The 24,191-nt window shown below is 37.2% G+C and overlaps 1 protein-coding gene across 2 annotated transcripts; it reads left to right on the top strand.

The window, feature by feature from the left end:
• Positions 1 to 18,476: 18,476 nt before the first annotated feature.
• Positions 18,477 to 23,561, top strand: LOC148011126 (uncharacterized). 2 transcript variants are annotated; one of them, XM_087670465.1, is made up of 7 exons: positions 18,477 to 18,768; positions 19,849 to 20,072; positions 20,377 to 20,522; positions 21,544 to 21,637; positions 21,749 to 22,276; positions 22,395 to 22,720; positions 22,800 to 23,561. In XM_087670465.1, the coding sequence occupies exons 2-7, from the start codon at positions 19,907 to 19,909 to the stop codon at positions 23,022 to 23,024; spliced, it is 1,485 nt and encodes a 494-aa protein (XP_087526591.1). In that variant the 5' UTR covers positions 18,477 to 18,768; positions 19,849 to 19,906; the 3' UTR covers positions 23,025 to 23,561. The 2 variants fall into 2 exon arrangements, with proteins under 2 accessions (XP_087526591.1, XP_087526590.1); XM_087670464.1 differs by having other exon boundaries at positions 19,733 to 20,072; positions 22,800 to 23,560.
• Positions 23,562 to 24,191: the final 630 nt, after the last annotated feature.

Raw genomic sequence — 24,191 nt, 5'->3', positions numbered from 1 at the left:
TCTCTCTCTCTCAAAAAATATTTAAATTTTAAAAAGAATTTTCTATTTTTATCTCTCTTCCTCTTTTCCTCTTTCTTCTTCTCTCTCTCTCTCTCCCCTCTCCTCTCCTTTCCTTCTCTCTCCTCTTTTTTCCTTTTTTAAAATCTCTTTAAATTTTTTTTATTTCTCTTTTTTTAAATTTTATCTTTCCTCTCTCTATTTTCAAATTCTCTCTCTTCTTCTTCTTACTTTCTCTCTCTCATTTTCTTCTCTCTGTCTTTGTCCCCCCTCTCTCATCTCTTTTTCTTTTTTCTTTTTCTCTCTCTCTCTCTCTATTAAATTTTATATTTTCTCTCTCTATAATTCTCTTTCTCTCTGTTCCCCCTCTCTCTCTCTCCCTCCCTCTTCTCTTTTTTTTGGTCTATATATATATATATATATATATATATATATATATATATATATATATACATATATATATATATATATATATACATATATATATATATATATATATATATATATATATATCTCCTTGTTTTAATTAAAAAGAAAGTTTCTCTTTTTTATTTTATTTTTCTTTAAATCTCTTTCTTTTAAATTTTATCTTTCCTTTCTCTATAATTTTCTCTCTATGTTCAAATTCTTTCTCTATAATTCTTCTTCTTATTTTCTCTCTCTCATTTTCTTTTCTTTGTCTCTCTCCCCCCTCTCTCCTCTCTTTTCCTTTTTTCTTTTCTTCACTCACTCTCTCTCTTAAATTTTATATTTCCTCTCTCTATAATTCTCTCACTGTGTTTAAATTCTTTCTTTTCTTCTTCTTATTTTCTCTCTCTCATTTTTTTCTCTCTGTTTCTCTCCCCCCTCTCCTCTCTTTTCCTTTTTTTCCTCTCTCTCTCTCTTAAATTTTATATTTCATCTCTCTATAATTCTCTCTCTGTTCCCCATCTCTCTGTCTCCCTCCCTTTCCTCTTCTTTTTTCTCTCTCTCTCTCTCTCTCTCTCTCTCTCTCTCTCTCTCTCTCTCTCTCTCTCTCTCTCTCTCTCTCTCTGTGCTTATTTTAATTAAACAAAACGTTTACATTAAAAATTTTAATCTAACAAAGAGAGAGAGTGTGAGAGAGAGAGAGAGAGAGAAAACCTAGGTCCTACGCATGAGAGAGAGGGGGAGAGGTAGAAGAAAAATGTTTAATTAAAAAAGATTATTCTCTTTCCTCTTTCTCCCCCTTCTTTTTATCCTTCTTCTTCTTCTTCTTCTTCTTCTTCTTCTTCTTCTTCTTCTTCTCTCTCTCTCTCTCTCTCTTATTCTATCTCCTTCTCAAAATGTATGAAAAACTATGTTTGAAAAACTTTAAATTAAAAAAAGCTTTTAAAATGTTTAATTAAAGAAAAGTTTAATCTAATTGAGAGAGAGAGAGATAAACTTTTGATTTAAAAAGAAGTTTAATTTAATTAAAGAGGAGAGAGAGAGAGAGAGAGAGAGAGAAAACCTAGTCCTACACATGAGAGAGAGAGGGGGGGAGAGGGGAAGAATTTAATAAAAAAAGGGATGGGGAAAAGAAAGAGAGAGATTATAAGTGAGAGAGAGGGGAAGGGGTTTTAATTTAAAAAAGAGAGGTGAGGGGAGAGAGAATGCTTTAATGAAAAAAAAGAATGGGAAGAGAAAATGAGATATTGCACGTGAGAAAAAGAGGAGGGGAAGGGGTTTTGATTAAAAAATGGAGGTTTGGAAAAGGAGGTAGGTTTCAGGAAGCCCTCTGGAGGTTCGGAGCTTTTCGAACCTATAGCTAAAATAATATAGTAGTAATATATACTTTTTTTTATACAAAGCAATACCTCCTTCACGCTTCTTGCACTAAATGCTCAAATAATGATACAATAGATCTAAATCTAATATGTCAATTTAACTTAGTCTTAAAATCAACAATATGTGTCTCATTAGGACCACTGAGTAGCATGTCATCAACATAAACCACAATGATCAGAGCCTCATGCCTAACATATAAGGTCCTCTTAGTTGGACTATTTTAAAAAACATGTGCAATCAAGTATGCATGTATCTTCTCATATAAAGCCTTGGGTACTTGCCTTTTGAATTTGCACACTCTGTTTTCTTGCCCTTTCTACACAAAACCACGAGGCTAAAAAATATACACTTCCTTATGTAAATCACCATTCACAAATGTGGTTTTGACGTATAACTATTGTACATTTCAATCGTAATGAGTTGCTAATGCACAAATGCTACAAATAGTTGTTATACTGCAAGTGGAAGCAAAGGTCTAATCAAAATCAACCCCCTTCTACTAAACCCAACCCTTTGCCACAATTCTAGCTTTGTAGCAATCAATATTACCATCTAGCTTGCATTTTACCTTGTAAAACCTCTTGATGCCAATGCCCTTCTTGCCAAGATGTAAATCACATAAGAGCCAAGTATTTGAAAATATCATCGATCCAATTTTCTAAGTTCTGTGCCTCTTCAAAAGACACAAGCTCACTCATCCTCATTGCATAGACTAGAAATGGCCAATGCATAACAATATGATGTAGACTCAGGTAATTCATTATATGTATACCCTCCATATCACGTGCGTTCAAGGCCTATTTATAAATATCCTTATTTGTGAATATTTCCTTAATAAAATATAACCATTTTTTACTCAATTTGTAAGTAACCCCTTTATATGGGAACCTTTTGTATGTAAAAATTGTATAGAAATGGTGTTTTTAAAATCCCTTATGTTGAATCCATGTGGTACATACATATATTTATGACTGACCTCCCTAGGGATGTAGAAGAGTCACTATGAGAGCCAGAACAAGTATAACTAGTCAATTGTGCATGTAAATTATTATCATGCAATGTTTGCACCGTCCATTTTGGAATAGTCCTAGAGTATTCAATCTTGACTCTCTCATCAAGAACTATATCATTGAGATCCATGTCAAAAATAGGTTGATTTGTGTTATTGTGAGAAACCTATGTAGGCTGAAAATTTGCCTCACTTGACATTACATGTGACTACATAACACTTAAAAGAGGTGATAAAGTGCCATAGATATCTTATAAGCATATAGCTATCACTTTTGTACATGAAAGTAAAGGCTAAAATGCGTCCTCCACATGCACAATATCATGGCTAAGCAAGAGATGCTTACTTTCTAGATGGTATAACTTATTGCCCTTGCTTTGATTACTATATCAACAAAAATGCATTTTACAGCCTTATCATCTAACTTCTTGCATTGTCGTGCTAGTACCAAAGCATACTCAACCAACCAAAAATATACATGAGCTACAAATGGTTTTTTGCCATGCCAAGCCTCATACGAAATGATAGACTACGAAACCTTAGTGGGGTATCTATTAAGTACATATGCTACATATAAAACTGCCTCAAGCTAGAAACTATGTAACAAAGCTTGAATCTTGATCATGCATTGTGCTATCTCCATGAGAGATCTATTCTTCCTCTTAGCTACACCATTTTGTTGTGGTTATATAGCATTATACATTGGTGTTTTATCCTACATTCAATTAGATATGCATTAAATTTCTTAAACATGTACTCCCTCCTTAATCCGAATGGAGAGTGCCCACTTTACCTCCTAACAAATTTTCAGCCATAATAAGAAAATTATTGAACCACTAAGACACATCAACTTTGATGCCAGGAGGCATATTTCACGGTGGATTCCATGCCACGGTGGATTCCGTGAGGTTTTACAGTGGATTCCGTAAACTTTGATGACCGGGGCTCATACACAAAGTGGATTCTTTGTGCGAGAAGTTGATGGGGACGCCTGTCCTTTTCGGGCGTTTCATTAATTTAGTGTGTACATGGGTGATTCCATAGCGGGTGATTTCGTAAAATGCATATTAAATTAATAAACATTTATGAGTTTAGAGTGCGCACTCGTAATAAATTAAGGTTAGGATTTATTTCTAACCAGTTGATTTATTTATGTAGCTGAAGACTGCTAGGTATTCACTTTTGTCAGTTTAATTGTATTATTTTACTAACGATTGTGAATGCTTCAGTTGATGTGTAGAGATAGCAGCAGTGGCGGAGGAAAGCATTGGGGTCTAGCGAGTATTCGATCTATGGATTATATTTTGATAGACGCCACACCTATATTTTGTCATATCTATTGAGGCATCGATTATTTATTATTATTTTGTATGCGCCCATGCGCACGGTTATGTTATTTCTATTTGGACAATGTATTGGGCGTGCCAAACTCTTTGGGCACCGTTCATTAGCTTTATTCCTATTTTTGTAAAAGCAAACTCAAAAGCTAAAAGCTTGATATATTTTTGTAAATTGGGCTATTATTGAGCATGAATAAGAAATATACATAAAATACATGCTTTGTGAAGCGCTCACACAAGGCATGGGGGGAGATTGCACCCAATTGGTCTCTTGTTCTTGTCGTTCATGCTTTTTACCTTGTAACTTGTGCAAAAAGTAGAGTTCATTGTTCTTGGGGACCTTCCGGGATTCACTACGCGAGCATACAGTGTCTGATCTGCGCACCAAACTTAGCTTTCAAACCATATGCCCATGCATGCCTAGGGTAGTCATCAATGAAAGTCACAAAGTAAAAATAGCTACCAAAAGAGGGTGTTTGCACTAGACCACCAACATCACTATGTATAAGCTATAGTTTGCAAACAACTCTCACCGAACTATCTTTTAAAAATGAAACATGTTGTATTTTACCCAATATGTAGCCTTCACAAATGTGTTTTCCAGATGCCCTAGGAATAGGCAATAAAGACATCAAATGGGATTTATGGATGCATAACAAACTAGAAAATTTTAGATCTAAAATAGCCTTGCAAATCTACAACTGCACATGGTATGTCTTCCACACATTTATTATAATGATTGAGCTTGTATATCCCACAACATTTATTATAACGATTGAGCTTGTATAGTGAACTAGATGCAATAACTATATTACCATAAGAGAGAATCACTAATTGTACATCTATCATCAGCAAACTTCATGATCAAGATAACCTTGGCAAGTCCAAAACTAACCAACAAATTCTTATTTATCTCTAATACATACAAAGCATCCGTGAGTGTGAGACATTAACAATAGTTAGCATCATTTTTCTTACTCCTTGATAGGATAAAATGATTTATTGGCACATATCAAAGTATTTCCCTTAGGGGCAGACCTAAGAGAAGTGAAAATTTTACATAGAGAAGTAGTATGCTTCGTGGCACCATTGTCAAAGTACTATACATCTGAATCCACAATAGACATGTAAGAATCATGTAAAGGTTCTTAGTTTGCAACATGCATAATGGACCTATTTTACCTAGATTGTTCTTCTTGCATCAAATAGAAAACCAACTCACCAAAACAAAGCATTTGGATTGCCTTTCATAATCAAATGAAGAGTAGATACAAAACCCTAATAAGAATTCGGAAGACCATTAAGAATAGTCTACACAAGTGCATTGACTAGAAAAATCTCATCCGTAGCAATCAACTACTAAAGTTATTTTATATTTCTCAAAAAATTATCCACGGATTCACCTTCATCCATACATTTACTGTCTAATTGCTTATGCAGATAAGCAACACATGCATCATTTCTTCCTTGATACAAGCATGCAAGTATATCCCAAGTATCCTTAGCTATATAACACATCTATTACAGAAGTGAATATGTGGGATTCTTGTGCATTTAATAGACAATGAAATCAAAGTATGAGCCTCTACATCTCTACCATCCCAATGAATTTGTTCAAAAGTACATGCTAGTGGTATTCTAGCATTAATTGGAGCAAAACTAGGACTTGCAATATTCTCAACAACACGTGTTTCTATTGTTTCTACTACACTTGTAGTTTTTGAAACACCACTACGACATCATTCAATTATATGCGCAATGTTCTAAAGCACCTTTGCAATCAATATATGACACATGATATAAGCCCAAACTTGATAGTTGGTTCCATCTAACGTATTCTCAACAACACATATGGAATACATCATCATTGTCAACCATGACCATTGACTACAGTTGATGCAAAAGTTGCCTATAAAGAGAAAAATGCACATTAAACCAATCTATGCTATGTAGCATATATAAAGAACATTATTAAGGGCTCTTATCTATAGAATTGACTGAGCACAAAAGGACAAAATAGCCAATGCAAAATTGACAATACTGTAAATTGAGGCTGAAATAAGCCTACATTCAAAACCTAACCACAATAAGCCCTTATGAGCTTACTTGCATTATCTCTCAATGTGTAAACTCTCATCAAATCTTGTTCTAATCTAAGGAAATAGATAAGAGTGTTAACTCTACCTAAGAGGTTGAAACCCGCTCTAATACCAATTGTTGGATTTTAGGGTTACAAGAGGTTACAAGAATGCAAGCACTCAGCTTGAAGAGGGAGCAACTTGAGAGGACATGACTCAAACTATATTGAGAGGTATTAATAGAGAAGATTAACAAGACTAAGTATGCCCTAAAGTGAATAGGTATATATACAAGGCCAAGGGAAAAGAACCTCCTACCTTGGCTATCCTAAGTGTGTTCATATACATCATTGTTGAAACATGGTAACGAAATTTTCTAAAGTTTTTGAAAATTTTAAGGAACAAATAAAGGAAGCTTGTCACAACATTGCACTATCATTAGAAATCTCATAGATAAATCATGAAGGCCTATAGGAGTTATAAATGCATAGTCTTAGAGGATACTAGGTATAAACATTGGCATGCATGAGCATGCAATATTTAAATCTCAAATGAATGGAAAATGCTCATTCTTGTGCATACAATCTAAATGAAGAGCCTTTTTTATCCATTGTTGTTGTTGTTCTTCTTCTTCTTCTTGCACCATAGCTAGAGTTGAGATATAAATTGTGTGTGAGAAATGTGTGTGTGTGTGTGTGTGTGTGTGTGTGTGTGTGTGTGTGTGTGTGTGTGTGTGTGTGTGTGTGTGTGTGTGTGTGTGTGTGTGTGTGTGTGTGTGTGAAGAGGCTTCACCTCTTTCACCCTTCTCTTTAGTTCTCTTCTTTCGTTTTCTTCTCCTTATCTTACTTGTGGACATCTTATGGTTAAAAAGAAAAGACAATTGCAATGAGGAGGTTACTTTGAGAAGCTTACTTGGATCATACTAGCATCATCAAAGCTACTCCTTACGATTGGATCTTCTCCCTTAGTGGTAGGCTACAATGAGATCGAAAGAGATAATGATGAGTACAAACTTGCATACATTTCCTTCTCTTTACTTTCTTGCTTTCATGGGTATAAGAGAAGTAGGCATGGATAGGGAGGAATCAAAGAGATCCATATGAGATGTGAATTGCAAGATTTGGAAGTGTGGAAGAGCTTAAAATAATAACGATATCTATCAATGTCCCTTCATCAAGCTTCATAAGAGCCGACATTTTGGTTTTGTATTGGTGAGACCAATGGATAGCCACGCTTGCATTGGTTTCTCTGATTTCTTACTAAATAGGAGAATAAGAAGGCTATGGTTGCTAGAAGGGATTGAGTGGATTAAATATATTTGGCTAGGTTAGCATAGTCAAATCAAAGAGAAGCAATTTGCTAGAAGAGAGTAGAGTAGAGATGCAAATACAGGATTAGAGAATATAACAACCTTTAAAAACCTAATGAAATTTTTAATATTTATGAAAACATCAAAGCCTTTCAAGGGAACCGTTGTTGCATGAAGTAGAAACCTACTCTTGTCCCATGAAGCAATAATACTTTGAACCTTCTAATGACCATAGATGAATCTGTATTGCGAGGTGGGGGGAAATTTAAGTAGTACACAAATGGGATGGTGGTACATTACATCTAGTTTGCATACCCACATGTCTCAAGATAAAGAGGAAAGAATACATTGAGTGTCTCATCAACCACTTTGTGGAAGTATTAGTCATGACCTTATAATACCTTATAATGACCTTGCAATACTACGAATGCCTCATAATTCGTTCGTAGTGGTACTACCTCAATCAAGTTCAATAAGTGAATAATGCACAATACTTAGGTAATCATACCATGCCATTTGTGTTTGATGTAGGGAGCAGCACCATACCTCCTCCATCAACATCTAAAGAGCTTGCCAATGTAGGAGATTATCCTGATCTAGATCATCAACTCAAAGTTATTGTTGACAAGGTGTAAGAATGGGTTAGAGATGCTCATAAAAAATTTAAACCATTACTTGAGAAGATGGAAAGTAATGTCATAGACTCACAAGCACATCAACCACTATAGCATTGATAGAGTAAAACCTTTAGAACTCCCAGTTGCAATCTCTCAAGAGGAAGAAGAGCCTCGCAATATGCCTAGATATCAACCTCAATTTATAGACAATCAAGCATAATATATTTGAGGATGTAGATGCAAGGATCATGTTTGAGATAGCCTTGACAAACATGCAAGTAAGAATTGTTGCTAAAAGAAAATTCAACCATCCAGAAAAGCTTCAAAGCTTGGGTAGAATGCATGAACAAAGAAGCACAATAGTCTTTGATGTAGGGAATGACAACAAACCTTTTCCATCAACATCCACAAAGCTTGTCAAGGTAGAAGCTTGTTGTGATCCAAAGTATCAATTCAAAGTTATTGACAAGGTGAAAGAATTGGTTAGAGATGCCTTGAATGAATCTAGACTAGTAGTTGAGGAGATGGAAAGTAGTGTGCCTATGCTTGCATGCACATGGAACCCCTTGAGCACTAATAAAGTAGATATCAAAAACCCAAAGTAATGAATAAAGTAGAATTTTTATAGGTACTAATCCGTCCCTTGAGAGTGTTGGAGTAATGGCTTGTGCCATTGAGGCTTGATTTGGGGTGACAATAGTCCATTTTGACATTCATTTGGGTAGCCACCATTGGTGGCTAGGATTAAAGAAAAATGGCTTGCTTTGGGTGCTCGAGAAGAGACCTCGGTACATAGTTTTGATGCATGTAAGCTCAAGGATTGCTTAAGCAGAGGAGTAGCTTGTCATTTGAAAGTAGGGACCTGCTTACCAAAAGCACAAGCTTAATCAAGGGGTTTAAGAAAGGTTTGTTGAGAAAATTCTATAATAGAGAAAAGGAAAGAGAGAGACTTGACGATTTGTTGAGATCATGATATCTATGGGTTGTGCTACTTATCTAAATGCTCGAAAAGGCTATTTATGCTAAAAATGGCCTATTTGATTCATTTTGGTGAGTCAAGATACCTACACAATTTTTTTCATGTTTTTCATGTTCTAGAAGCTAAAGGGCATGTATTTTATCTCAAAAATCACTTTATGCAACTTTTGGGTTAAGATTGATTGGAGCTAGAACATGTTTCACACTATAGAAATAAGATATGTGTATTTAGGAGTTGTTTTGCCTCAACTTAACAATCGGGAAATTCCAAAAAGAATTGCAAAAGAATTGGTAAGTGCTAGAGAGTGCACGATGTTAAAGGGGTTTTTGTCAAAAGGTCGTATCCACAGGGGATCAGAGATAAAAGGAAGTAGAGATAGGAGATGGAAGAGAAGAAAAGAAGAGACAAGAGGTAAACACGACAAAGACAAAGCACAATGAATTGAATCAATATGTATTGATAGAACCTGAAATCTTTTGTCGGGCACTACTTAGAAGCAATCTCCAGGCATTAGATCTCCTAGAGCTCCTTCGTAGACAAAAAACGTGCTTCAAAAATAACAGCTCCTTCTCTGCTACTCAAAACCCAAATCTGATGGCTCCATTGGCTTTGAAAGGGGGGTAAAACCCTAGGACACCCAAAACACCTGATCAGGGATCTCCCAGATCACTTTCACTTCTTCTTCTTCTTCCAATTTAAAGTGTAGTTTTCAGCCTGTCAACAACGATTGTGACACACGCAATTTCGCCAATCTTTTTTATGAAAAATCCCATAACTGGCTGAAAAAAAAACTTGCTTTTTGCATGCAATCCTAATCTAGTGTATTTTCACAATAAATAATATCATTAAAAGGTTAAAATTGTTCAAAAATCTAGTATTTTTGGACCATTCATGACATCACACTAGTACTGATGACTCAGATCACATTGACTCTCTTGATCAATAAGAAAGTCGGATGATGATGCATTCCATGCTTTTTCACATTGTGTTCGCATAGCATCACAACAACGAGCTATTATGGCATTCCCTTTGTCGTTGTAGTGAGCACTTGGTTTTGCAATATTTTGGTCTTACTATTGATTGTATCTTGGATGTTGGTGTGCATTTGTCTCAATTTCAAACTCTTAATACTATTTAGCCATTGTTTGTTTTTGCGGAACACTTGTATTGCATCTAATTAGTCTCTTTTTGAAATTGCAATTGAACATACCTTGGACATTTATTGTGCAAGATATATTATTGTAATTATGGATTCTTTATCAACTTTAGAGAGTGTATTATTCAATATTGAAAAGCTTGATGCTACAAACTTTTTATACTAGAAAGAGAAAATCTACCAAGTATTGATCCTAAAGAAGCAAATGAAGGAGAGATGAAGCTAATCAAATGTAATCGAATTAAGTTAGGGGACATGGATCCAGATGTCTGGGAGAAATTGGATGAGCTAGCATAATCCACTATTATGTTGAAACTCTCAAAGTTCGTGTATTTTGATGTGAAGACACAAAGGGTGCATAAAGTATATAGAAAAAGCTTCATGACTTATATGAAAAAGAAAGTGTAGCCTTGCAAGTGTATTAACTAAAAAAGTTCATTGATCTTCACATCAAGGGGGCTTCAATTTCTAATCACCTCAATGAGGTCAACACTATTTTTAGAAAACTGACATCTTAGAATATTGTCTTTCATGATTCAATGAAGGTCATGTTCTTGTTAGTCACCTTGCCTAAGAGTTGGGACATTTTCAAAACTATTGTTGTAACTCCGCACTCACAGGTGGTCTTATGAGTTTTCATGTTGAGAGCACTTTGCTCACCTAGAGGTGAATAGAAAGGACAATGCAAGGTCAAAGAGCTCTAGTGTATATATGGTGAGAGAAATTTCAAATGCCAAGTTAGGATACTTTCAGGACTATCGTTACTAAGAAGCCCAAAGGAGCTAGAGGCCCGAAGAGTTTGCAAGAGTGTGTAAGAAGAAATTATGCTTCAATTACTTAGGCCCTCATGAAAAAAGGATTGTCCAAAAGTCAAATGCACTGAGCCTAATAAAAACAACAACAAAGAAAAGGTAGTGCACATGGTGCAATTGCTTCCTTTGGAAGCTTATTATAAATATTGGTTATACAAGTTGGCCATCAAACAGATGAGCATAAGTGTTGCTTGAGTGTTGCACCATGGCAACCCACATTTGGCCCCCATGACTTGGTTCGAATGCACAGTATGATCAATGGACAATGAATCCATATTCTTGTGGACGATGGATCAACTCACAACTTCATTAACTATATGTTGTTTAAGAAGCTATGTTTGACCCAAATACCTAGTCCTCATACTTATGTTGCCTCTCTCACGAATGGGGATGACAAGGATGTGTGGGATACAAAAGTCTATGAAATTCCATTGAAATTACAATGGCATACTATGAAAATAAAATTTTCAAGTTATGAACATAACTAGGACAAATGTGCCATTGGGCCGAGAATGGTTGTACAATTTGGGTGACTCATTAAAACGTAGTGATCAGCATAACACTATTGCATTTGAGGACAATGGTGTGAGGAGAATGTTCTGCCATCCCTTCTTATATGTACAACTAAACTTCATTATTTGGTCAAACATAATGAAGTAGAATATGCCTATTTTTGTTATGTATTGTCTTCCTTTGTTTCTTCACTCAATTTCCTCTTCTCTTAATAACCCAATGATAAATTAAGTGCATGATCTCTCTCTTTAAAATAATATTTTTCACCATAGCATTCTCTTACAAACTCTTCTTCTCATTCTCCACCACATGTACACAATAAGATGCGCCAACTGCTTAATGAATACAACAATGTATTTCCTCTAGATTTGACTCCAAATTTATCACTTGAATGTAATGTGATGCATTGTATTGATGTTTTACCAAAAAGTAAACCCATTAATCGACCACTTTATCGACTTAGTGCTAGTGAATCTAGCAAGGTGGAGAAGCAACAGATCGATTATCACCAATGAGGATTTATTCAACCTAATTCTTCTCCATGGGCTTCACCAATATTATTGGTGAAAAAAAAGGATGGGTGTATGTGCATAGACTATCATGGTCTAAATGCAATCACCATTAAAAATAAGTATCCGCTTCTTTGGGTGAATGAGTTGTTTGATCAACTCAAAGAAGCACGATACTTTACAAACATTGATTTGACGTCAGGATACTATCAAGTGTGTATATGCATGGAGGATGTATCAAAAATTGCCTTTTGAATGCGTTTTGGCCATTATGAGTTTTTGGTTATTCTGGCCTAATCAATGCTCCTGCCACATTCATGACACTTGGATAGTGTCTTACGTCTATATCTAAAAAAATTCATTGTCGTTTCCTTGATGATATTCTTATCTATAATCATTGTTCTGATAAAGAGCATTGGGAACATCTTTGCTTAGTCTTTGAGTTGCTTAGATAGCACAAACTTTATACTAAGAAAACTAAATGTGAATTTTTAAAGATAGAAGCTCATTATCTTGACCATATCATATTTGAAGAAGGTATTAGAATGGATCCATAAGAGGTCCAAACTATCTTGCAATGGCCTTATCCTACACACTTAGAGGAGTTACAAATATTCCTTAGTTTGGCAGGATTTTATTGTAAGTTTCTAAAAATTTATGCTCAGATAGTTATTCCTATGACAAATCAATTGAAAGATCAAGTTCACACTTTTGCTTGGGGTGAGGAATAACAATGCAGTTTTGATAAACTTAAAGTAGCTGTTGCTACTGCTCTAATCCTAGCTATAGTGGATCAACACAAATCATATATTGTGGAAAGTGATGCTAGTGCCATAGCTATTGGAGTCATCCTCCTCCAAGAGGGTTGAATTGTCGCTTTTGAAAGTTAAAAGCTAAAGAAGACTCAATAGAATTATTCTTCTTATGAACATGAGCTCTATGCAATTGTTTATGCATTGAAAAAATGGCAACATTATTTGTATGGAGCTCTATTTGAGATAGTCTTTGATCAAGAGAGTATCAAATGGTTTACTCCCCAAAAAGATTTGAAGGCAAGAAAGACTTGATGGACTAAATTTCTTTAAGACTTTGACTACACGTTATAGTATCGCAAGGGTCGATATAATGTTGTAGTTAATGCTCTGAGCAAAATGACTAAGATTGACACTCTCATTTACAATATATGAAGAATGATATATTAGAATCTCTATGGGTCAAATGTGAGTATGATCAATCATATGAAAAGGTGTGGAATGTGGTTAAAAGAAGGGATCCCTCACCAACTCATGCACAAGCTATGAATTCCAGTGATGAGCTCAATCGATGGAAGAACTTTACCATTGATGATGGATACTTACTTCACAAAGGTCAAATATGTGTACTCTCAAACTTAGGCACGCGGCACCAAATTCTTTATGAGTGTCATGATAGTCCTAGTGCAAGTCATCTAAGGATTAATACGAAAGACCTATGCCCATGTATGTAAACACTTTTATTGATTTTGAATGCATAAGGATATAGAGAAATATGTTGTTCAATGCCAAAAGTGTCAAGTGAATAGAGACGAGCATCTGAAGGTCGATGGGCTTTTACATCCTTTAGAAAATCCTAATGGCAAGTGGTAAAGTCTCTCTATGGATTTTATTGTTGGACTTCCTACTACCCATCGTGGTCATAATGCCATTTGGGTAGTAGTAGATAGACTCACTAAGATGTGTAGATTCACTCCAACAAAGACAACGGTAAAAACTCTCGAATCAACCCAGCTATTTGTAGAGAATATTTGTCAATTCTATGGATTGCCAACCAATATCATAAACAATTGTGATTAAAAGTTTAATAGCCATTTTTGGAGAGTCGTATTCAAAAGGTTAGATACAATGCTTAATCTAAGTATTGTGGATCATCCTCAAATGGATGGCAAATTGAGCAAGTAAACCAAGTTCTAGAAGTTATACTATGTGCATATGTAAGCAAAAACAATCTAATTGGAAATATTATTTACCCATATTAGAGTTTGCTTAAATAGTGTTAAGCACATGACTACAAGGTTTAGTCCATTCAAGCGTATGTATGGATTTCAACCTCACTCACCAATTATGATGGGATTAGCCAATGAGAAAAGCTACATGCCAAGGACTTTCTTCAAGATCATTTTGATATGCTAAAAGTAGCATGCTTGAATGTTAAGCAACCTCAAGATTGTTATAAGAAAAATGTAGATGAACATAGACATATGCTCACCTTTGAAAAAGGTGATAAGGTTTACTTACGTGTTCTCAAACATTCAAGAGATTTGAAGTCAGGAATAGTTCCTAAGTTATCTCCACAATATTGCGGCCCATTTACAATCCTTCAACATGTTGGTAATGTTGCGGCCCATTTACAATCCTTCAACGTGTTGGTAATGTTGCATACAAATTAGAACTACCCTCCTCTAATAGACTCTTATCCAGTCTTCCATATTAGCCAATTGCGAATGAAACTTGGTAATTATGATAGTTTGGTGGACCAAGGAGCATTAGTAGAATTTATTGAGCCATCAATTCAACCTCATGAACCAAATAAATATCCGATTTTCATGAGCATCATGCACATCATCATGTTCAAGTGGAAAGATAGACTTAAACAAGCTCTACTTGGAAAAACATCATCATGTTCAAGTGGAAAGATAGACTTGAACAAGCTCTACTTGGAAAAACATTACGATAATAAGTGATTTTCCACTTTTGTTTCCGAGGACGAAAACTCTTTCAAAAGGGGAGAGTAATGTTAGGACAAGGGTCCTAAGTGAACATGGTCTATAGGATAGCTTGACCGTAGCGCTAATAGTAGGTAATGGACCACTATGCTAAGGTGTTGATTGGTTTAAGGGGTCAAGAGATGGCCCACATTAGGGCACAAGGGTATATGAACCAAAGGGTCAAAGGATAGGCAATCAATGTGGGTAGACTCATTAAAAATCAAGGCCAAAGAATAGTCTATGGATCTGCCTAAAGATACTAATGTGATGCTAAAAGAGGCTATTGTCTTGAGTGATTGGGAGGTAAACCGAGCTTTTCATAACTTCTGTGCTTGTTGAAGGCAAGTCATCCATGAGTGTAATACAACTAGGAAGGCTAGGGATGGTAGTATGATCTTGATTCTTTATGTGGATGACATGCTAATTGTTGGGAAGTCCATATGGACATGGATGCTTCAAAGAAAACATTGTATGAAACCTTTTACATGAAAGACTTGGGGAATGTTGGTCACATTCTTACTATGTGCATCATGCGAGATTGAGATAAAAAGAAAGTCTATTTGTCTTAGAAGGAACATATTGGTAAGGTGTTGGAGCAGTTTAGTATGGAGAGGGGGAAGGCTATCAATGTTCCATTACCTCTATATTTGAAACTTAGCTAAGAGGATAGCCCCAACTTATATGAGCAAAAGGCTGAAATGGCCAAGGTTCCTTATGCATATGTATTTGGTACCTTGATGTATACCATGGTTGCTATATGTCTAGACATTGCCTATGTGGTAGGAGTTGTTAGCAAGTATATAACATTAGCAAGAAGCATTTTGGGATAGTAAAAAGTATCATGAGATACTTGCACAATACTAAATCTATGTGCATATGCTTTGGAAGGAAGAATACATTTGTTCTTGCATATATAGATGCTAATTTTGTAGGGACTATAGATTATAGTAGGTTTATTACAGATTTTGTCTTCACATTCACAAGTGGTGTAGTCTCTTGGGTCTCTCGATTGCATCTATGTATAGTTTTATCTACCATTGAGATAGAGCACATTGTAACTGTTGAGGCATGTAACGAAACTATATGGCCCAGTCATCTAGTGGGACACTTGGGCATTGTAGGAGAGGTACCTACATTGCATTATGATAGTTAGAGTGTCATTCAATTGGCACAAAACCCTATCTTTCGTGCAAAGACAAAACATATTGAGGTGAAGTATCAGTTCATTAAGGAGGTGCTTGAGGATAAGCACATTGAGCTTGTCAAAATCCATGCAGATGATAACCTTCTAGATCTTCTTATGAAGAGTTTATCTTTTGAGCACTTTACAGGCTGCAGAGTGCTAATGGTTATTGGATAATATCTTTACTTTCTTCTTATACTCTTACAAAGGCACATTGGCCTTTAGGTGGAAGGTTGTTAGGATAAAGACCAATAGCCAATAGCCGAAAGCGAGCACCCTTTATGTACGTACACACTTTATAGTCATATGTAAGTGAAGATAACAAAGAATAAGAAAATCCATTCATTTTGTACCCACATAACTCTCTTTTATTCCTCTCTCTCTCTCTGTCTCTCTCTCTCTCAACCCTTTTCCTCTCTATAGCTTCTACCTTGCATGCCACTATTTCTTCCCTCTTAGAGAGTAGAAAGAGTTTCACAATATAGCTTGACATCAACCTCAATTCCATAGACAACCAAAGTATAATATGCAAGCCACATTTTTCTAAAGGGAAATTTGGCAAATTGTCAAAGTTTCAAAACTTGGGTAGAAGGAATGAATGTAGAAGCACAAAAAGATGGAAACCTGAGCTTATTGGAGTACTTTAATTGAATTCAATAGATTTCTATGACCCTTTAAGAGTGTATTTATACTAGGAAGGAGTAAAATGACATGTAATACTCCTACTAAACATCATATGAGATTCAAACCACCCTAGCATAAGAGATACAAGATGGGAGTGGGCATAATGAACTTTGAAGTGCTTTAAGTATGGGCTAACCTACTTATCAAGAACATGCACTTCAAAACTACATTGTAGGAGATTCCAACCACCATAGTATGATAGATACAAGGTTGGAGTGAGTATAATAAACATTGAAGTGCTTTAAGTATGGGCCAACCTATTTATTGAGAGCATGCACTTCAACTTGATAGCGGTTGACAATTATAAGGCTAAAGTCATAGGTGTACCTAAGGATTGGCATGCCAAAATTTAGATCTACATTTCTTAAGCCTTATTGTCATCAAAGGAATTGATTATAACTTGATCCTAAGAAGACAATGGACGAGAAATGACCAACTCATAGAGGATTAGGAAAAGAGTGCAAACTTCTTTACAAAAGCATAAAAACAACGAGACTTGAAATGGAAGCAATGGAAGAATTCTCCTACTGTTCTCAAGGCCATATCTAAAATCCCTATGGGAAAGAAGAAGACATACCCCACCTTGTAATCCAATCAAGAGATAAATTCCTTCATGAGAAGAAAAAGATTGGGTACATGTCCTTTTGCTACCTTGGATTTGCCATTTATAGCTAAAGATGAGTTCAATTGCATGCTGACAAAACAAGTAGAAGTTCGATACTACAACATAAAAAAAAGCTAGTACACCTTGCTATTAGAGGAAATATAACAAATGCCAAATCCTTATACTATTGATGAATGCAACTTGTGAACTAAAAGAGAAGACGCCCTACTAAATTCCTCATTCAAGGAGAGGGTGAAAGCAGAGGGGGTGATGCGTCAACCACTTTGTTGTGGCTTTAGTCACACTTCGTTCACTTAAAATAATGTTGGTTTGGGTTCTATCTTTCTACATAGGTGGTCATGGGTAGTCAACCGTAATCCTAAACAATAGTGCAGATAGCCCCTTGACTAATTGGATCCACACATTTATAGGTGGGGTCATTAGGACCTCCATTCTTTATACAAACCTTTGAGTTGGCATACCATTTTTTGTCAACTCGTGTTTCTTGCTTAATGACGAATTTTGAGCTTATTGATACAGACTTACATGTTACATTGTGTGTTTTACTAACATTCTTATTTCCCATGCATTGATAATATGCTAAATATTCCTCACATATGTACACTCGCCATTAACATGTGAGTGAAATGGCGTATCCATTTGTATTTTCACCATTACTCAAAATAAGTATCATACTCATGATAGCCGATGCGCGTGGTTGGTCATAACGGAATGAGTAAGTGATTATTGCTCACAAACATTTGATTTTTACGCATATCGACAGAGAAAGAAGAGCTTGCTTACAGGGGAGCCATTTGGAGCAGTTTGGATAACCAATCAAACATATCTAAAGTTTAGATGGATCTTTACATCTAAAATTTTCTCTCATAACAGATGGAACTGTAGACCTAAAATGTCTCCAAATTTGATAAGGAAAAAGGCGGCAAGACCTCGTAGGACACAAAGGAGATACTCTGGGATGCTCGAGGGGGACCGTATGGTGCAGAATGTATGTGGAAGGGAGCTTGGGAGGTGGACAATGAGAGATGAGGCCTAGGTCCCATGAGACTGCAAGCTTATGCGGAGGGGGGGGGGGGGGGTATCACACTGGAAATTGGAAGCATTTGACCAACGGCCTTTTTTGAGATTGTTTTGCGAGGAGAGCCCGAGAGGTTCGAATCTGAAAGGGAGGCTTGAGACGAGAGAGAGAGAGAGAGAGAGAAGCCTACTCTCAAGTCTCTCTCCTCACACGCGCATACATTCTCTCTCTCTCCCCCCCTCACACACACACACACACACACTCTCTCTCTCTCTCGTCCCCCACTACCGTAATTTTTATCCCCTTTCTCCGTCCGTTCTTTTGTTTCCGCGACGACGAAGAAGAACCGAGTACCAAGCAGCAGCACGGATTCCAGCCTGCGCAAACCCTAAACGCTCCCACGCACAGGTATGCCCTTCCTTCCGCATTTGCTCTATGCTCAGATTTTTTGTTTGCTCTCTGAAATGCCTCTCTCTCTCTCTCTCTCACAGCTGAGGCTTTTCGGCGAATCTGTTCATTTAGGGATCTCGGTTTTTCCCTCGATTTGCTGCATTCTAGCTGTTTTCAGCATTCGTTATGTTCTGTCCCTTTGCGTTCAAGCTGTCGTGAGTATTGGTAATGCTATCATTCAGGGCTCTGTGTCTGGTAATCTAGCTCGTACGAGCATCGTGTAGGGCTCCTTTATATGAAATTCTAGCTGTTCTGTGCATTATTTAGGGCTCTGTTCCTGGCATTCTAGCTATTTTGAGCTCTGGCTAGGGTCCCGTCCCTGCCATTTTAGCTGTTCTGAGCATCATTATAAGCTTGTGTCGGCCAGTCAGGCTGCTCTGAACATTGGTTAGGCTTGCGTTTCTAGCTGGCGTGGGTATCTTATCCCTTCGTTAGTTGACCAGATGATTGTTCTCTATTTTGCACAAAATTTGTGAAATCACGAGTGCCTTGTTTGTCAACTGCTCGGTCAGAACGCTTGCTTCACATGACAGATTCTGTCGCAGGTGCAGGTTTTAGCATCTGCATTAGGTTCGTAGTGAGTTAATGTGTCATCTCTCTCAAGTTAGTTTACCCGTTCTTGTACACTCACAAACTATCTTTAGAATTTGCAGCACGTTCTGCTCGCTATATCAGGTGCTTCTAATACCACAGATCGAATGTCTTAGTTTAAATATGCTCGTGCAGTAATAGCTAAAATGCTACTTCTGGATTGAGTGATGCTGTTGTGATGGTTGTGTGAAAATTGTGCGAAGCCATCTTTGAATATTGTTGAATTATTAAAGGTCATTGTGGACTTTTTGGCAATGCTGACACTCGTTATTTGGTCGATCTGGATGTTCGGGATGCTGACTTATTAAATTTGGTTTTCCTGTTAATGAAGGTATTCAGTCTTGAAGCCCTTGCTGCAGACATGGTTTTTAGAAAGGCTCATTTGGACAAAAGAAAATGAGATATGTGTGAGCTTTGAGCGATTGGAAGGCTTTGTTGTCACTGTAGTTTTTGCAGTGTGACTTCAAACCCATGCAAAGCAGATCCAGAAGAGAATCACCTTACGATGAAAGTAAAGCCAAGAAAATCTTCTCGAAGGAATGTGTCTGCTGAGCACCTGTCACAACTTCCTCAAAAGAAAAAGAGAAATGAAACCAAAACAGTAGAAAAGAAGAAGGATGCAGTTGCAGTGGCTTCTTTTATCACTTCATCGACCAGGAAAAGCAGAGCTGGTGAGAAGATAGGGCTGCCAATAATTGGACTGTAAAGCTATTTTCTTTGTGACTTCTCTCTTAGAACCTTCCAAAATGCTTGCCGCTGCATGATGTGCCCTTGTGATCTTTAGGAGAAGTTCATCGGCCTTGAAATACACTTGTCTTTGGTGGAAGTGTCAAACTGATTTTTCAACTGAGTTTTGAAGTCACTGGGTGTTTTTCTCTGTCAAATTATTTCAGCAATTGGGAGAGCTGCAGTTAGTCATTTTATCTGCAGTTGTCTCTTATAGTGAATTTAAACTGTTATTGTTTTTGGGTACAGGTTCTTACATTTCTTATACCAGTCAAGGGTCTAATAGGACCAAAGAGACAAAGAACAGCACACAGGGCAAGAAGCAGACCGAGGATGATTGTCGTGATTTGAGGCTGGCTTTTGCGAGCATTGATGGGGCAGCTACAGATTGCAAGGTTTTCTATGCATTTACCTCGATGTGTTTTCTCAATGTCTGTAAAAGTTATTGTTCGTGTTTTTTCCCACCAATTGTGACTTGAAATTTCTAAACAAGACGTCTGTCAGCTTATCATCAATTAAGCGCGCTTCATAAAAGAAGAACGAGTTTCAGTGAACAAGCATCCTATTGGATGTCCAACCTTTGTGCCAAGGTTAGTGGCTGCTCGAACCAGTCCATGGGTACCGGCAATCAAGTGCGCTTCATAAAAGAGGAACAGGTTTTAGTGAACAAGCATCCTAGTGGATGGCCAACCTTGGTGCTAAAGTTAGTGGCTGCTTGAATCAGGCCATTGGGAAACAGAACTGTGTTTTGAATGATCAGTTGTTGGTATTGTAACTTGGATGTAAAATTCAGGGGCCATCTGACTGTGGAATGGTGTTCCCTCAAGGTTTAAGCTGGGTTTTTATTTTTACGGAATTGCCTTAAGAAATCATCTCTGGAGTACTCATCTTGTTTTTACTCCTGGGTATTTAGAGGGATTGCTCAAGTTAAGTTCAAAGATCATCTAGTAACAATTATATGACATATTGACACTGATCTATTTTCAGGTGGTCCAATAAGTTTCTCAGAATTAGTGAATTTGTGGCAATGCTAAAACTTATTGTGTGATTGTGCACATCTGTAGACTGACTTGGAGTGTGCATACATGGGTGCATGAGTTGACATTGGATACATCCATGAGGCATCTTTCGAAAGTGCAAGTCTTAAAAAAAGAAGAATGTGCATATTCTTTTATTAACATTGGTTTTTCCCAACATCTTTCAAATTGAGCATGATTGGGAACTTTGGGCAAATCTTTTAATCACTATAGAAGTCTCCTATTTCCACTTCCCTATTCTTATCTTTGGCATAGCTACCGAGACCTTTGCCTGGCTGAAGAAGCAATAAGCGTCAAAGATAGTCTCTATATGTAACATTTTCGCATGATGCTTGCACTTTGCAGTCTTAATCTGATTTCTCCTTCTAAACTGCTGCAGGAGACGTCCACGTCATATGACACTATATTTTCCCCAGTTTTTCATATGCTCAAAGGCCTCAATGGAGAAATCTCGAACAGCTGCACAAGCAGCAGTACGTCTTTTCTGCTCCTGTCAATGAGTTTGATTTCAAGAAAATTTACGCATTATTTCATACTGACTGTCTCAGCTGCATCTCTTGATCTGTACCTCTCGTCTGCTGCAGTTGAACAAGCTGATAGCTCAGATGAGAAACTGGAGGATGCAGATACTGTGGGACATAGAAAGGTATCTGCAAGCAATGCTGCAGCAAATGAGGAATTGGTTGAGAAATTAGTTGTAACATCTTCCAGGGTTCTTCATGAGACTTCTGCCACTGACACTACTGATGATGAAGTGCTTGGCTCTGAAGCAGCTTTTCATGTAAATGAAACTTGCATTGAGTGGTCTTCGGAAAATGAAAATAGAGATCCCATGCAAACTGCTGAGCCCATGGAGGAAGGAGTCTTAGAATCAGAAGGCGCTTCATTGTATCTAGCTATTCAGCAGACTAAGACTTTAGATTGTAGTAATAATGAAAGCACCAAGTCTGAAAATACTGCAGAAGAACTTGAATTTGATGACTTTGATCCATATCTTTTTATCAAACACTTGCCAGATCTGTCTGAAGTTGTCTCACCGTGTCGTTCGACTGTTCTGCTTCCGAAGCAGACCCGTCGGTGCCCTCCTATCACATTGGTTTTAGATTTAGACGGTAATATCTCAGTTTTCATCTGATGATGTTGATGTGCATTCAGATTTGTGTACGTAACTGTGCTGGCATCTGCTGATTTGTCTATCACTGACAGCTTTGCTCTACTTTTTCTGCTCAGAAACTTTGGTTCACTCAACTCTTGAACACTGTGAAGATGCAGACTTCACCTTTCCTGTAATGGAGTACACTGTCTATGTACGGCGAAGGCCTCATCTGCAGATGTTTATGGAGAGGGTTGCTCAATTGTTTGAAATTATTGTTTTTACAGCAAGTCAAAGTGTGTATGCAGAGCAGCTGCTAAATGTCCTGGATCCAAAGAGGAAACTGATTCGACATCGTGTATTCCGAGATTCTTGTGTGTGTGTGGATGGCAATTATCTTAAAGATCTGACAGTGCTGGGTCGTGATTTGGCAAAGGTGGCTATAATCGATAATTCTCCTCAGGTGGGTCTTTAATTAGCTAATGCTGCATTTTACATGTTTCAGACTTGCTTATGTGTGTTCAACTGCTGTCTTGGTTCAGGCTTTTGGTTTTCAGGTTGATAATGGCATTCCGATTGAGAGCTGGTTTGATGATAAATCAGATTGTGCACTAGCAGGGCTCTTGCCCTTTTTGGAGACTTTGGTTGGTGTTGATGATGTGCGTCCATTTATTGCAAGTAAGTTCAATCTGCGACAGAAAATTGCTGCAGCTGTGGATCATTTTTCCACCGGGAATCGTGGTGATCCGCTTGATCGACATCCGTGAGAGTGCATGATCTTGGTTGTAAGGCTGGACTATGATCACTATTTATGGATTGAATGGTTAAACCTAACCTGTGTGAGTTTCAAGATCCATCTGGTAGGTGCCTTTGTGTTCTGTTACAGTAAATAAAAGCAGGATAGTCTGTTTCTCATAGTCTTGACGATCAAGAGAGAAAAGGGTTGGGTGGGGAGATTAGGGAGCTTGGCTAGCCGCTACATGTACCTAGGGTTGCTTACCCTAGTGATATGTAAATTCTCAGCAGTCTTTACTTATATTGTCTATGACATTTACACCTTGGAAATGTAACAACAAACTTATCTGATGGCGTTTATCATCCTCTTACAAGTGCGTGATTAGACATGCATGCAACATATTTTGTCACAGATCTCAAATATTGTGGCCTTCAACTAGAAGTTGCCCCAACTGACCATATACCCAATTGCGTACACACGTGCATGCCTAGTTGTGTGCACACTGGTATTGTTTCTTGTATATTCCTCTTCCCCTGAAAAAAAATAAAAGTAATGGCTAGTGCTGTGCATACCCAATTGCGTACACACGTGTATGCCTAGTTGTGCACATTGGTAATGTTTCTTGTATATTCCTCTCCCCCCGAAAAAAGAAAAATAATGGCTAGTGCTTATCCTTCATATCCATGGTCCTTACTTTGTTAGTTAGTCAATGTTAACTTGACTGTGCTTTTACCAAGTTTGCATGAGTTGGTCAATATCGTGGGAACCAAACTTACATCAACCTCGGTTAGTTCAATGGAATCATGGTTAAACAATTGGATAATGAATGCCCCCTTCTCTTAGTGCCAATTCGAGTCTACTAATTCAAGATATTGGACATATGCAACCAAAGCCATCGCCATACATGGAGCGAATGATATTTGTGGTGAGCTTTATCTTGCAAAAGTTAAGTGCCATGAAACAATAGCAACAATGATGGAGTTGGACGTTTCTTTAGTAGCATATCCCAAAGATGTGTTCTCTTGGCTTGAACATTTTGAAAATGTAGCAAGGTATCAATCATGGGTAGATGATCAAAAGACTCTAAAATTAGAACCCCCTTCACTTGTAGTTTGCATTTTGCATTTAGGGTTTGTAGCCCCAAATAGGGGTGTCATCATAGACTGAATGTGCCTATTTATAGGCCACTCATTAATTT

This window comes from Lygodium microphyllum, chromosome 28, assembly GCF_053477565.2.
Source record: "Lygodium microphyllum isolate KBCC chromosome 28, Lygodium_microphyllum_v1.1.10, whole genome shotgun sequence".
Classification (NCBI taxonomy): Eukaryota; Viridiplantae; Streptophyta; class Polypodiopsida; order Schizaeales; family Lygodiaceae; genus Lygodium; species Lygodium microphyllum.
This window is presented reverse-complemented; position numbering and strand designations above follow the sequence as displayed.

Coding starts and splice junctions, on each gene's coding strand:
- LOC148011126 (XM_087670465.1), top strand. CDS start 19,907: ATGAAAGTAAAGCCAAGAAAATCTTCTCGAAGGAATGTGTCTGCTGAG. Junction 20,523..21,543: donor GGGCAGCTACAGATTGCAAG/GTTTTCTATGCA, acceptor AAACTGCTGCAG/GAGACGTCCACGTCATATGA. Junction 22,721..22,799: donor TAATCGATAATTCTCCTCAG/GTGGGTCTTTAA, acceptor GTCTTGGTTCAG/GCTTTTGGTTTTCAGGTTGA.